Source organism: Ochotona princeps, chromosome 19 (genome assembly GCF_030435755.1).
Source record: "Ochotona princeps isolate mOchPri1 chromosome 19, mOchPri1.hap1, whole genome shotgun sequence".
Classification (NCBI taxonomy): domain Eukaryota; kingdom Metazoa; phylum Chordata; class Mammalia; order Lagomorpha; family Ochotonidae; genus Ochotona; species Ochotona princeps.
In genome coordinates, this window is record NC_080850.1 from 31353035 (window position 1) to 31368872 (window position 15838).

Genomic DNA, 15838 nt, shown 5'->3' on the forward strand with positions numbered 1-15838 from the left:
ACACAGACTCCCGCCTGAAGGGTTCAGAGTTGGGAGTAGTGGGTCTGTGGTTGGGGAGTCTAATGGCTGAATGGAGAGCCATGGGAGGAGGCAGTGGCAGGGATGGGGAGAAGCCACTGGACATGAGGGACCAGGTGGGTATGGGACTTGATCAAGAAGGTGGCCCCCTGGGTCAGATGTGATGCTCAAGACAAAGCCGGGGCCAGATATGTGCCTGGGAGGTCATTAATGCATAGGGGTTAATTAGAGTTTCAAGGGGCTGGTGCTGTGCTTCCCATCCAGCTCCCTGCTTGTGGCCTGGGAAAGCAGTTGAGGATGGCCCAAGGCCTTGGGACCCTGCACCCACGTGGGAGACCGGGAAGAAGCTCCTGGATTTGAATCGGCTCAACTCTGGCCACTGCAGCCATTTGGGGAGTAAATCAGTGGATGGCAGATCTTCCTCTCTGTCTCACCTTCTCGCTATAATTCTGACTTTTGAATAAAAAATAAAATAAAACAAATCTTAAAAAAATATTTTATCAGGCGCCAGTGTTACAAAATAGCAGGTAAAGCCTGGGACACCAGCATCCCATATTGGCACTGATTCAAGTTCTAGCTGCTCCACTTTTGATCTAGCTCCCTGCTAAAGTGCAGGGGAATACAGCAGAAGATATCCTTAAGTATTTGGGCACCTGCACCCATGTGCTTGAAGCTCCTGGCCTCTGCCTGGACCAGTCCTCACGTAGGAGACAGAACTATCAGATGAAAGATTTCTCAGTGTCTCTTTATCACTCTGTATAACTCCAACTTTTAAGTAAATAAATATTTTTCAAAATCCTTATCAGTTGAAAATACATATTTTTGGTTCAAATGAAAGAGTGCCTGAGATATATTTTTAAATATTTCAACCAATGGGGTAGAGAGAATAAGGAAAATCATTGGCAACTTTGAGGTCAAGTAATAGGTACATGCAGGTTTAATATCCTATTTTATCTGCCTTTATGTACATTAGAACACTTAATGGAAGAAAATGTTCAAAAGAGAGCTACACCAACATGAGGAGGAGGGGGAGGCAAGGACAGGCCTGGGAGCAGGCACCAGGCCATTGTGACCTTGCCAAGAGGTTTCTGGAGGGAGTCAGTGGTAGGTGGTGCTTGGTGAGAGAAGGAGGGCTCAGGGCCACCAGACAACCTGGAAGTTTCAACTGAAATAGGCTTGAGTAAGAAGAGGAGCTAGGGAAGGGTCTAGGTTTCAGATGGGAGAGATGTGAGCTCTGTGGGTCGCTGCTGGGCAGACTGCTGCAGGAGGCATGGCTGCAAGGACAAGGGCGGGTGGCACCCCAAGGAAGCTCCAGAAAGGACAACCTGGAGCTGGGTCACTACCAAAAGAGGGTGCCAGGACTTGTGGTTTCTGGACTGGTACTGGTGTCAGGGCGACAGGAAGGCTGTAAAAGGTGGGGGGGCAGAGGTTCAAGACAACCTGGGAACCGACCTGCTTGGGGTCTCTCTGAGGGCCTAAGGCCCCATGTCAGGCTCACTCATAGTTACAGTCTGGATGGTTACCCTGAACTTGCCTGCTCCTGGCAGTCAAAGACTGCCTGTGGGTGTCAGGAGGCACCCTGCATGGCAGGGCCAAGGGCAGTGGGCATGCTGCTGGCAGACCTGCCCAACTGTGCTGGTAGCCTTCTGGATCTCAGTGCCCCTGCCTGGCCCTAGTCCCTTCCCACCTGGCTAAACACCCTTACCTGGCCAAGTGCCCTTTACAGCCACTCTCAAGGCCATGGCCTGTGATGAGAGAACTTGGACCTTTTCAGCCAGTCCCAGAACACACCATGGCACAGTGAGGACCAGAACGCCTGGAAGAGCTGCCCAGCTGTTTCTCTGGCTGCGGTTCTCCTCTCTCCCTGCCCCATCAGGTGGGCCACAAGCTGCTGTTCTCACCACCACCCAGCATGCTCCTACCGCCTCATTCCCCTCCCACACCCCATTCTGTGCCCCAGCCCTGAGGAGACCAAGGGCCCCGCCCAAGCAGCCCAGAAAGGAAACAGATTTAGGGCGAGGCCAGGAATGAGGACAGAGCGGGAGGCAGCAGCCTTGGGGGATTGTTGGGAGCCCCCCCACAACCTAGCAGAACTACCCCTGCAAGGACTCTCTGCCCCCCAGGAGGCTGGGGTACATTCAGGTTTGCCTGGGGAGAGGGGGGCAGGGCACACTTACTTCTTGCCCAGCTGCCGGGCCACGTCACAGCGTTGGAAGCCCTCCAGGTGGTACAGGCGGCGGGCCAGCCTGCGAGCAGCCTCATTCATTCCCTGGCACCCATTGGCCAACGAGTCTGCACCACCAGGCTCCAGCCCCTCCGAGCTGCTCAGCTCAGAATCTGAGTCCGATAGGCCATCCTTCAGGCTGGGGTCACTGTGGACATAGCAAGACATGAGGTGGGGAGCTCACCCCAGGGCCCCTGAAAACCCACTGGGGCCAGAAAAAAGGAAAGAAGCCCCCTCAGCAGGAAGGGATCAGATTAGAGCCTGCCCTAGGACTCTTCAAGGGAAACCAGGTGCCCACCCCCCACAGGACCACAGCTCCCACACTCCCACCTGGGGGAGCAGAGTGGACACTGAGGCCCGGGAACAGGATGTCTCCACACAGAGGGTGGCATAGGGACCTTACAGAGGCCATGCTGACCTTGGACACTGGGTTGCTAATTTTCTTTCCTGCCCCCCCCCCATCTCCCTTTCCATCGCCCCCTGGCCCAGTCCCTGTCTCACCTGGCTGAGTTGAGCAACTTGTCTGTGTCCTCCTCGTCCTCCTCCTCTTCCTCCTCCTCCCTGCCTGTGCCCGAGGCTCCGTTTTCATGGAAGCCGTTGGGCATGGCCGTGACAGACAGGTGGCTCAGGACGTTCTCCGAGCGGCTGCAGGAAATGGAGCGCCGCAGCGGGCTGCCCAGCTCTCCATCACCACCAGCTGCCCCCATGTCCCGCTCAGGCCCCATGTCCCCAAGGCCCAGCCCGGCCCCCGGCTCAGGGCTGTCCCGGGCCCGCTGCTGGATGAGGGGCGTGAGAGGGGCCTCAAAGCTGACACAGCTGTCGCTCTCATCTGTAAGGCTCAGGGCGTCCAGGGAGTCAAGGCTGCTGTACTGAGTGCCCCGCAAAAGCTCTGATTCCAGAATCTTCTCGAATGTAGCACTGAATCCATCACGTACATCTGGTTCCCCTGGATCATCCAGACTGTGGGATGTAAGGATGCAGTCACTATCCTTTCCAGGTGACCCACACACAGATGCTGGCAACTGGGATATCTAGAATATCTAGGCCCTGCTCCTGCAGGTAGGCATGCCCTGGAGACAAGAAGGCGGGCATGGGCTATACCCTGTTGATCAATTCTACCAACCACACTTGCTGGCCACCAGCCACCAAGAACTGGGCTGTGGACTAGGGACACAGCCTCCAAAAGAGGCATCAAGTCATCTTTGAAATGAATGATGCTGAGGCAGCTCCCTCAGCCCAGCCTGGGTGATACTCCTCCCATGACAATGCAGACAGCTCTCTCTATCCCAACTCGAGTCCCACAGAGGCGCCATTTCCCTGTCCTCATGGCCTAGAGGCTTCCTTGCAGGGCCAACCACTCCCCAGAACTCAGGCCTTGTCTTCACATCCCCCTCTCACAAGGCCCCTTTCCTGGGGTACCCTAGTCACATGTAATAGTCTACTTCCTCCCTCTTCTCCAGTCCCCACCCAAACCAAAGTCTACCTGGCAAAGATGCCCCTGCCAGCCTGCCCTGGGCACTATAGGCATCCACACTGGTCAGGGCCCTGTGGGTCACACCATGTTCCCAGGCCATCATCACAGTTTCCTGTGATGCTCATCTCTCCCCAATGCCTCTTGGAAGACACTAGACCATGAGTGCCCCAATGGGAAAAGAGGGAGTGCAGCATCCCTCAGAAAACTCAGGGTACAAACAGCTTGCTAGCCCTAAACACCCAGATGCTGGGAACAATGGAGATAGGAAGCCTCCGTCTATAAGAGCCAGATTGACAAAGGAACTAGGCGTAAGCCACAAAGCAATGGAGTTGCCACATGTGAGGGCCCTGCAGCACCCCTCTCAAAACATCCACTCACCCCAGCTGAGGATCCTCAGTGTCGGCATGGAGGCTGGAGGCATCGTCCCCTCGTGCCAGCCTGTCAGCACGCCAGGGCCGGGGCTCTGCATCCTCTTCCCGAGCATCTGTGTCCTGCCCCAGGGCTAGGCCATTGGTGAGGGACAGGTCAAGGCTAAGGCCGTGGGAGGCCACATTCTGCTCCTCTGGGGGCTCCTCCGTGTCCCCCAGGTGGTCCCTCTGCTTAAGCCCTGGGCTGCCAAGGCTGCAGCACAAGCCCTCAGCAGTCTGGAAAATGGTGGCTTCTTCTTCATTCTCCAGGTTGGGGCCCTCCTCGGGCAGGACAGAGGGGAATGTGTCTTTGTCCATGGCAGCCACTATGCTACCCTGTGCTGGCTGCTCCTTGTACTCCACTAGACCTGGCGGCAGAGAGAGAGACAAAATCATGAGTAAGAAGGTGAAGGATCTGGGAGCCACAGCTCAGCAGAAGCTGGACCAGGAGGATGGGGGAGACACTGGCCTCAAAACCCCTCATGCCAAGGCCAGTCCCTCTCGCCTCTCCTTTGACCTCGGGCCAGTCCCTTGCATGCCCTTCCCTGTCCTCTCTGCTGCCTCTTGTGCCTTTGCTGTGCCCTCCAGAATTACCCAAAGTCCTCTGATGGAGACCTAGATGAGGACTTAGAGACAGGCCTAGTGCCCTATTGCAGGATCCCTTCCATCCATGAAAAAGGCAGGGGACAGCACCCAAACTGACAGCAGCAAACTACAGCCTCTGCCCGCTGTCTCTTGCCCTAGCTACAGGAGCCAGAGTTAAGTGCATCTGTGTTATGCAAGAAACAAACCCAGGTGGGGGCTGCCTTAGTTGGGGAGTTAAGAAAGGAGGCAGGAGGGGCAGGCACAGTGGCCTAGCAAGCTAATCTTCCACCTGCAGTGCCAACATCACACAAGGGCACTGGTTCATGTTCCAGCTGCTCCACTTCTGATCCAGCTCTCTGTTAATGACCTGGGAAAGCAGAGAATGTCCCAAGTCCTTGAGTCCCTGTACTCACAGGGGAGACCTAGAAGAAGCGCCTGACTCCCAGCTTTGGATTGGCTCAGTTCTGGCCATTAATAATCATTTGGGGAGTGAACCAACAGAGGGAAGATCTTTCTTTGCCTCTCTCTCTCAGTAATTCTTTCAAGCGACATAAATAAAATATTGGTTTAAAAAAATATTTGATGAGAAAGGAAGGAGAGGAAGAAAGAAAGAAAAGAAAGAAAGAAAGAAAGAAAGAAAGAAAGAAAGAAAGAAAGAAAGAAAGAAAGAAGGAAGGAAAGAAAGAGAGAGAAAGAAAGAGAGAGAAAGAAAGAAAAAGAAAATCAATAAAAATCAAGAGCTTTCTCAGAGCAGGACAAAGCCAAGGTGAACCAGAAGACAGCCACAGGCCCTGGGGAAGCCCCGTGTTTGGCGCTGTCCAGGGTGCTGGGCGTGGGCAGCTCCACCCCGGAGCTTCAAGAAGGGCCAGAACTGCCTAAGACAGGAGAGAAGAAGTGGCCTGCGATTTTCCTCCCTGCCAGAGCTTGCCCAGCCTCAGGGATGGGCTCAAGAGCAGACCACAATGGCCATCCTGGGACAACACTGTACCACCCCATTGGTCATGTGGCCTTGTGTGGGTGTAAGCAGCCTGGTGCCCTCTGCTGTACTCTGGGTCTTCTCTCTTCTGTAAAGTTCACATCTTACTTGTCCCTCCTGCCCCCTACACCACCCGACCCATTTGGTAAAGGATGGAAACCAGCACACATGACCTCCAGAGATGCCAGCAGGGAGGCAGAGCCCTGCATACTGGCCTGGCTTCTGGATCTTTCCTCTTCCTCTTTCTGCCCCCAGCCACGCAGTGACCTGGGCCACTGGGGACATAGACTAGGTCCCCTAAACACCTGCAGAGCTGCCGAGAAGCCTGCCCCTGAAGCATTTCCACCAGTTCTGGTGGAGCCACTTCCTTCCTCCTTTCTTATGCCCTTGCTACCTGTCCCCCAGTACCCTTACTCTCCTCCACAGGGTGGTTTTGGGGTTCGGGAGAGGCTGGAAAAGCAGAGGGATGGCTTGGCCTTGTTCTCAAAACAAGCTGTAGCCTCAGGGATCTAAGTGAGTCTGACTTCTCACACAGATTCACTCTGACTTACGATGCTTCAGCTTGACAATTTTTCAGCTTTCCCATGGCATCAACATAGCACACATTGGGTGTACTTTGAATTTTTAACTGTGACCCTTCATGGGACCAGAGTACTATGGTCCAATACCCCTTCATGAGACTGAGCAGCAACCAGCATAGCTACCAGTCAGTGACCAACACCCCCTTGTGTGCTGTGCTGCTGACCAGGGCAGTTCAAGGTTAGGGCATTCCATGTGTTTTCAACTAAACAGTATTTTCAGACTTGTGATGGGTTCCTCGGGACATGACTACACTGAAAGTTAGGGAGCATCTGCCCTGGCAAGGCCCTGAGCATTACCTGAGGGGCTTGTTAAATACAGACCTCTGAGCCCCCACCCCAGGCCTCCTGAACCTACCTCTACCAGGAAGGGGTTTTATAAACTGTTACAAGGAGGCAAGTGTGGGTAACACCCCATTGGACTCTGGGAGGAACTTTCCACTTGGTGGAGATGAACTGGGGAGGCAGGGGGTCTGCTCCTCCAGGGGCTTCTGGTCCCATCAGGTAGAATTCATCACACCCTGGGCTTGCACACAGCGAGTGGGCCAGGCTCTCTGAGCTCCAGCCCCAACCCCTATGGTTGCCTCCTAGAGTTTGGGCTACTGCTGGAGAGCAAGACTTGACCTTAAAAAAAAATCCCACAGATATAAACCATCAGAAGAGGCAGTTTCTAGAATATCTAGGCCCTGCTCCCAGGACGCGGGCAGCCCCCTGGGGCTCAGGATGAGGAAGGGATCTTTTCTGGTCCGCCCTAAATCCCCGCTGCTGCAGTTGCTATTTCTATCTGTTCCTTCTACTCAGAGGAAGGACGGGTCATCTCCTCCACAGAGACTCCTCCGGGGAGGCGGGGCCATTTACAAAGGAGAGGGGAGAGAAGGGCCTTCGGCCCCACCCCCAAGGCGTGAGTTCTAGTCCCTGGCCTGCTGGTGCAGCAGCTATCCCAGGGCCTGAATGAGCACCAGCTGACCCCACCAGGGAGCCCACAGGCCCCCACAACCAGGGGTCCAGGCAGTTCCCTAACTCTGATCAAGCCTCTGTGTGAGCCCTCAGGGAAGCCTGAAGCTTGAGAGTATAAGTGGCTGCCTCTGAGATTCAGGCTATACCAGCCCCACCTCCAGGGCTATGGCCAAACCAGGGACCCCTGGAGAGACCCCTACACCAGCACCTCCACACACACACATACTTTTAGGGGCTGCCTCAGGCTAGCCCTGACCCTACCTGCCTGCCCAGTGCCCCTGCAGCTGGGAGCAGGATGGACCGTCTGCCAGCACTGGGCACTGGGCCGTGTCCTTGGTGTCTGAGGGGTGGGGGGTGGGCAGACAAGGGGCCACATTGATCCCCACTCTGGGCGGGGGGCCCAGAGTCCCTGCCTGGGATGAGGGCCAGGTTAGCCCAAAAACAGCTCAAATGGAACCTCTTCTTGCACAGCCCAAGAGAGGGGTACACAAAAAGAAGGCTTAGGTTAAAACAACGTCTCACCACTTCAGTCCGAATCACCCATGGCTCTGCTCTGGCTTGTGGGAACCTTTCTGAGAAATGGGAATATTACCTTTGCTCCCCTTTGGTGCCACAGGAAGAACTTACCATCATGAATGCTCAGAGAGCTGAGATTTGAGGATGAGCAAACTCACCTTGGACATGAAGGCTGAGAGACAGCTGTGCCCCACCTCCACCATATCCAACAAAAGGGGAAACTGAGGCACAGAGGCCAGAGAGGCTTGTCTGAGGTCATGCCATGGGCAGCCGCACCTTGCACCCAGGTGTGGCCTCCTGCTTCTAGATGCGCTGCAGGGACAGGATTCCCATCAGGCTCTGCCACAAAATCCAGGGCCCAAATCCTCCACCAGAAGAGCTCACAAAAGCAAAGATCTTGCCCCCTTCCAGGCAGGAACAGGGAACAGTATGCAGCTGGGCCACTGGGCACCCATGTCAAGGAGAGGCTTCAAATGACAGGTTGTCAGGGGTCACACTACCTTCACAACCTCTCTCAGTCAGATGTAGGTTCTGCCCCAGCAGGGATCTTTTTTTAAGATTTATTTACTTTTATTGAAAAGGCAGATATACAGAGAGAAGGAGATACAGAAAGAAAGATCTTTCATCCACTGATTCATCCCCAAGAGGCCACAATGGCCAGAGCTGAGCTAATCTGAAGCCAGGAGCTTCTTCCAGGTCTCCCACGTGGGTGCAGGGTCTCAAGGGTTTGGACCGTCCCTGACTGCCTTCCCAGGTCACAGACAGGGAGCTGGATAAGAAGCGGGACTGCTGGGACACAAACCAATGTCCATATGGGATCCCAGCACATGCAAGGTGAGGACTTTAGCTGCTAGGCTATAGTGCCAGACCTCCCAGCAGGGGTGTTGAGACAATCTTGGGCAGCCTCTTTTCTGGGACCAGCTGAAATGGGAACTATGTTTATGGACGAACCCTGCCGGGCCAGGACTGAGTGCTGGGTTAAGCCCTTTGCGACTCTCTGTGGCTCCTGAGTCACGCCAGTCCCCAAGCCCTGCCAGATGGCAGTCAAGTGAGCCAAGCAAGCAGCAGTCACACCCTGTCCCTCTCATCCTCACTACCCTCTGACGACTGCCATCTTGTTGAGCCTAGAATCCACTCTCCCCAGCCTCAGCTGACTCTGCTGCCCTCTCCCCATCATGCCCCACCATCAGACACTCTGGCCCTCATTCCCATCCAGGGCCTTTGCACCACCTGTACCACACCCTAGATTTGGAAATGACTGCCTCTTTTGCCATCCAGGGCTCAACACCGATGCTGACCCCTCTGACTGCCAGGTCCTCTGTCACACTTCTCTCTGGAATGTCACAGCACAGAAAGGCGCAGAATCTCCCTTCCATATCTGGTTCTTACTTCCTGAGGGTCAGGAAAGATCAGCAAAGACAGAAACTGTCATGCTTCTGACTGTCTCTCCAGAACCTAGCACATCCCCTGTGACCAAGCGGGCATTTTTTTCACATATTGCTGAATAAATGACCTGGAAGGTATCAGCACCCCCATTTCTAGCAGAGGCTGAGAGGCTGGGGGACATACCCATGGTTACAGAGAAAAAGCAGCAAGACAGAGATTCTGCTCAGAGCTCCAGGCCATGGTCAGGATAATTTCACAGGCCCTTCAGGCCGGGACCCAATCAGGGACAGTGCAAAGCCCAGGGATGGGACTAGAAAGAAGGCCGGCAGGGAGAGCTCAGGGGCAGGCTCACTAGGTGAGATCCAGGGGTAACACAGAGCTGTGGGTGCATAGTGTGTGTGTGCAAGCAAGCATGCACTCCAGGCACTGTGGGTGGGCACACACATACACAAACACACAAGTGGGCACACACACGCACATACTGCAGGCACTGTGGGCACGCACATACACACTGCAGGCACTGTGGGTGCACACACGTGGCCAACTCCTGACCCTTTCCAGGTCTTGAACCTCTCTGTGCATCTGATGGAGCTGTGGGTCTCATTCTAGACAGAACACCACATAGATGCTGCATACTCTGAAACACAGGGAGACTTGCAGGCTTTCATCCACAGGACTCAAGCACTAGCACCTATTTGCACCTTCTCTGTTGGGCACTAGCCCTTGCAGGGGGCTCTGCGAGGGCTACCTGGCAAAGGGAGCTGGAAACCGGCACCACTGGGCCTGCCTTCTGCCCAGAGACCCACTGTCCTCCCCCTGAGTTCCTGCCACACTGCTGGGCTCCCCAGTCCCCCCAGATAGTAGCACAGGGCTGAAACCATCACACACACACACACACACCCAAGAGCACATGCACGGAGACCTAAGCCAGTTCTTGCAAACAGCCAGCCTGCAGGCAGCACTCGGAAGAGACGCTGATCAGATGTGCTCCACAACCCAGGGACTCAGGTGGGGTCAGGCCTGGGCATTCCAGGGCAGGCTCGTGTGACAACACAGGCAGGAGGGAGCTGTCAGGGAGGCCACGGGCTGGCTGCCTGGATCTGACAGCTCACTGTGCACCCCACAGCCTCTGCCAGCCCCAGCACCTGCAGGTCAGAGCTTCCCATTATCACAGGGCTCCCTGCAGCTCCCTTGCAACATGTACCTTGCAACATCCCAACTGCCCAGGGCACACAGTGTCCAGGACAACATGGAGGCAGGGGGAGGGGGCCAACCAGGAACATAAGGAACTTCCCTTTCTGCACACTCCAGAGTGGCCCCAAACCATCTCCCAAGCATATACCACCTGGTACAACAATGAGTGCCTCAGAGGATCATGACCTCTGATACCCACAAGCTGTGTGACCCAAGGGAAGTTGTCCACCCCTCTGAGCCTCAGAGTTCTCCATAAGATGTGAGTTACATGGTAACTCAATGGCTAATCTGCCACTTGTAAGTGCCAGCTTCTCATATGGGTGCTGGTTCATGTTTGGCTGCTCCAATTCCCATCCAGCCCCCTGCTTGTGGCCTGGGAAAACAGCAGAGGATAGCCCAAATCCTTGGCCTCTGCACCCACATGGAAGACCCAGAAGAAGCTCCTGGTTCCTGGCTTCAGATTGGCTCCGTTTCAATTGTTGCAACCATTTGGGGAGTGAACCAGTACACAGATCTTTCTGTCTCTCCTTCTCTCTGTAAATCTGCCTTTCTAATTTAAAAAAAAGATGTGTGATACCAATAGCACTTGCCTTTCAGGGCTGCAGGTGGACGAGATAGGATGGAGTGAATATGGTGCTTAGGGAAGGGAGTACCCTCTGCCTCCCAGAATCACCCGGGCTCTGCAGGTGAACCAGCAGGCTGCCCCTTGCTGGGGTATCGGAGGCCCCAGAGAGCAGCACACAGCATAGGCTCATTGGCAGGTGACTGCAGATGTCTGTCCTTGCAACGGTCCACTCTGAGTTCTGAAGCAGTGGCTTTGGAGGCTTGGCTGAGGCTGAAGGCAGGAGGGAGGCTCCAGCAGAGCCAGGAGTATAGGTCAGAGAGGGATCCTCCACCCCTTTTCCAACCACAATTTTGGTCCCACTGATATGCTCACCCAGGTCAGGCTCAAGGCATAGAGCCACACCAAGTGAGGGACAAAGTCGGAAACCTGGAGCTCCCTCCATGGTGCCACCCTTTCACATAGTGCCAATTAGCAGAGGGGGATACTAACAAACCCAGCTCTTCTGCTCTCAGTCTGGCTACTGGTGAGCCAGCCTCTACTTGGGCTGTGGCGATCTGGAAGACTTTGCCTTTGCCATGGTCAAGCATACAGAGGTCCCCAGGGCTAATGCTGAACTGCATCTTATCTGCATGTGCCCCACAGCCTGCTGAGACCCTCAGGGACCACCTTCCCACCCCGACTCTGCACCCAGGCTCTGCTCAGAAGAGGTCATTCCTTGACATCTCCCAGCTTGCTTCTCTTACCACCCCCTAGCCAATTGGCAACCTCCCTTACTGAGTATTTGCATACATTTGCATACTGATTTACGACATCCATAACCAACATCTGCTGTCATATCTAAAACCACGCCTGTAGCTGGCAACTCCCCCAGCTGATTTCCCTGCAGGGTGGAATGTGAATCATTGTGAGCTACAGAGGACCAGGCTCACCCTGGGTAGAGGAGTCAGCAGCCACACTGATCCCTGCTCTACCTCCCAGAGCTCCTGACAGCACCCGGGACTCGTCTCGCTCTGCAGGCCACAGGTGACCCCCCAGCCTGGGAGCTGAGAGTTGGATCCCAAGGATCGCCACGTCCTGAGCAGTATGACAGCAGCCAACCAAGCCTGCCTTGGCCCACAGACCTGGGTAAGGCAGACCCTGGGGTGTTGAGCTGGCCAGAGCAGTCCCCTCCCAGCAAGCTCCACAGCCAAGAGGCGACCCCAGCCACCTAGTGGCCCTTCCCTCCAGCCAGTTACACATACCTCCTACTCCAGAGCCTCAAGCTCCCCAGACCCCACTGCCTCTCTCCTCCCCTTGATCTTCCTCCCTCTCCTCAAGTCTGCATTGATTATCTTGGATCCCTCCCATACTGTGTCCCACACCCCAACCCCATCCCTTCCCCCTCCTCTAGGTCCTCTCGTGCCCCCATTTAGGGCTTCAGGTCGGGGGCTGCCAAAGGCATGGCCACCTTGATGAGAGCACAACAGTAAGGGGGCTGACAGGTATGCCACCACCTGGGACACACCCAATAGTGGAGAGACTGATTTGAGTTCTGGCTCCTTCATTTCTACCTAAAAAAAATTATCTAATCTATTTGAAAGGCAGAGTGACAGACAGGAAGAGAGAAAGAGAGAGAGAGAATCTTCTGTCTGCTGGTTGATTTTCCGTACGGCTGCAGCAGACAAGCCAGGAACCTAGAACGCTCCATCTAGGTGTCCCATGGGGGTGCAGCATCCCAAGTATTTGAGCATCTTCTGCTGCTTTCCCAGGTGTATTAGCAGGGAGCTGGATCAGAAGTGGAGCAGTAGAAAAAAATTAAAATAAAAAAAAAATACAAGAAGTGGAGCAGCTAGGACCTCCTGTGCCACAATACTGGTCCTCTTCTGATCCAGTTTCCTGCTAATGCACATCCTCGAAGGCAACAGGTGATGGTTCAAGCACCTTGCTCCTTGCCACCCATGTGGGAAACGCCTCCAACAGGCGATATAAAGAATTTAATAGCCACTGACAAGATGAGGGCTATGTGGATGGACCAGGTTTAGGAAGGATGATTTGGGGAGTCAGTTTGGGGCAAGCTGGGTGGCACTGTGTAGCAGGCAGAAGAGCAGAGACGCCCATATGGATGTGGAAGCTCACAACAGAGGTGTGACTCAGGATTGACTGTCCACGCCGCCGGGCCCAATAAAATAAATCTTCAAAAAAAAAAAAATGAGAGAGAGAGGAGGACCAGTCAACAGGGTGGGAGCACAAAAGTGGACTGGGGTCCCCTTAAATCAAGAAAGAGGGAGATGGAAGGTGTCAAACGCAACAGATGAGGACTAAGAATTAGCCACTGGGTAGGTGCAGCAAGGTAGAGGGTCCTGACGATCAGTGGGGTGGAGGGGTAAAAGCCCAATGGGGATGGAGTTAAGAGGGAGTGGGGGGCAGGCTCGGTGCGATGGCCTAGCAGCTAAAATCCTCATCTTGAACGCGCCAGGATCCCATATGGGCACCAGTTCTAATCCCAGCAGCCCCACTTCCCATCCAGCTCCCTGCTTGTGGCCTGGGAAAGCAGTCAAGGACGGCCTAAAGCCTTGGGACCCTGCACCCACATGGGAGATCCAAAACAGGTTCCTGGTTCCAGGCTTCGGATTGGCACAGACCGGCTGTTGCAGTCACTTGGGGAGTGAATCATCGGACGGAGATCATTCTCTGTCTCTACTCCTCTCCGTATATCTGACTTTGCAGTAAAAATAAACAAATCTTAAAAAAAAAAAAAAAAACAGGGAGTGGAGGAAAGGACAAGTGGGGACAGAGAGCAATCTTGTGGGACAGGAGAGATAGCTGCTGATGGCAGGAGCTAAAGTGATGATGTCAGCGAGGCACTTGATAGAGCAATGTCCTCCAGTAGGTCCAAGGGGACAGCATCCAGTGCAGATGGAGAGGGAGGCTTAGCCAGGGGCAGGTCAGCTCTCCCACCATGACAGGAGGAAGGCACAGTGGTGAGCACAGCTGCGGGTTCCTGGGGTGTGGGGGGCACTGTAGAACAAAATGCCATGACTCCTATTTTCTCAAAAGTAGAAGATGGTAAAGAGAAGTCGGGGTTGAGGGCAGAAGAAAGTGCACAATAGGCATCCAGCACAACAGAAGCAATGGGCTCCGGGTTCCTGCTGGAGCACACTCAGAACCCATCCACAGTCCACAGGGTTGGACTTGATGTGAGGCCATGTTGTGTAGCAGTTTATCGCAGGCCCATTCAGCCACAGAGCACAAGCCTGGAGCAGGCCAGATGCTGGACTTAACCCACGCTGGGCTTCCTCCAGGCAAGTGTGATAAAGTCAAGACGTAAGCCCAGTGGGGTAGACAAGGGATTGCTCAAGCTGACTTTCATGGGGGGGTGGCTGGCTGCTCCAGCCCCTGCCTGCTGTAGCCTGGAGCCCACCCCTCCACTGCTGACCACCCTCTCCATCTCGAGATGCACCCATTCTGCCTCCTAACTCCCTCTCTTTCCATCTCCTTCCTTTCACCCCCACCTACCACATCCTGGACCCAAGCAGGGCCCCAAGCTACCCAGCTGCAGAGCAAACCTGAACCCAAGCCATGGCACTTAGTGCTGGACTCAGTACCAGCCCTGTGACTGGTCTCTTTTCTAACCCACTGGCCCAGCCGACCCCTCTCCTCCTCCTCCTCCTCAGAGCCCCTTCCTGACAATTCAAAGTGCCCCCTCTTACCTTCTTCCAAACCTTCTGTGGTTCCCAGTGTCCTTGGGGGAGAAGCTAGCTCCTCAGGCCAGCTGCAGTCTGGGCCCACCTTCTGTTGGGCCACCCTACTGCCTCTCCCCTCATCGAACCCCTTACTCCTTTCTCTGGGTCTCCCCTTGTCCCCACTTGCCTGGATTGCTGTTCAGCCCCACCCCTATCCTCAAGGTCAAGGTTGTGAGCTCCTTGAGGCCCCCTTCAGGGCAGCTTGACCTCAGGTAGGGATCTGGTCAGTTTGCCATGGATGCGGACCCCTCGTGCATGACTGGCCAGGTGGACTAACACAATGGAAGCACAGGCACCACCCAGTAAGGACCTAGTCTTGTGCCACCTGTTACAGAACATGCTACAAACACATGCCTCCTGCTGTGAAGCCGAGAACACAATGTCACGCTCCTGCCCCAAACTGTCTAACCTGGAGCTTCCCAGAGCTTCTAACCCACTCCACAACACCTGAACCAGGCAGTGGTCGTGAAGCAAAACTTTAAGAATCAAGGATTGATCCAGATTTAAAAGAACATAAAAGCGCCCCCCCCCAAAAAAAAGACAAGGAGCCCTAAAGGACAAGACTGGGACAATGAGAGAAATGTGTCTGTGCACTATGTATCAGGTGAAACTGCATCATTACTAACTCTCTTGGGTGTGATAATAGTACAGTCACTTAGGAGAAAAACGTCTTTGTCATGGGAAATTCCTGCTGAAGGGTTTCAAGGTGCAGTGCTGTGGTGTCCGCAAGGGACTTTCAAACAAATATGGCAAAATGTCAACTGGCATTGTCCACGTTTTGGATAGTTTTAGCTGCAGGATAGAAGGGTGGGCGTTCACTGCTAACTTTGTCAGGACAAAGTTAGGTGGGAGATGGAAGGAGTTGGAGTCAGAGAAGACCTCAGGCCAGCCTCCAGGCCTCCAGTCCTGCCCCAAGCTGGGCTGTGGGGTGGAAGTCGGAGTCCCCCAGGACAGGCAGGCACAGCCCCAGAGGAGCTCACTACCCACACACCAGGAGGCCGACTCACCTGTGAGCACAGCCTGTAGGGCTGCAAGGACTAGGCCGGAAGGAGACCATTATGTAGCCATACCCCTGGGGCAGAACAACGATCCCTCTCCCAGTGCTGCAAAACTGGAAAGGAGCCAGGTCTGGCCCCAGGCCCATCCTGCTCCCCCCAAAACAACACCCTTCCAGCGGAGACAGCCTGAGTGTATCCTCCTGAGTGAGGAGCTAGGCTAAATATGGAGTTTCAGACA

The 15838-nt window shown here is 54.6% G+C and overlaps 1 protein-coding gene across 2 annotated transcripts in view; it reads right to left on the reverse strand.

Moving 5' to 3' along the window:
• PSD2 (pleckstrin and Sec7 domain containing 2) overlaps positions 1-15838 on the reverse strand; it is a 73700-nt gene that overhangs the window by 18623 nt on the left and 39239 nt on the right. For both annotated transcript variants that reach the window (XM_058677744.1, XM_058677745.1), the window contains exons 2-4: positions 4095-4491; positions 2744-3202; positions 2196-2390 (exon numbers count right to left, since the gene is read on the reverse strand). In XM_058677744.1, coding sequence (XP_058533727.1) covers positions 2196-2390; positions 2744-3202; positions 4095-4491 — 1051 coding nt within the window. The remainder of the gene's footprint in view (positions 1-2195; positions 2391-2743; positions 3203-4094; positions 4492-15838) is intronic.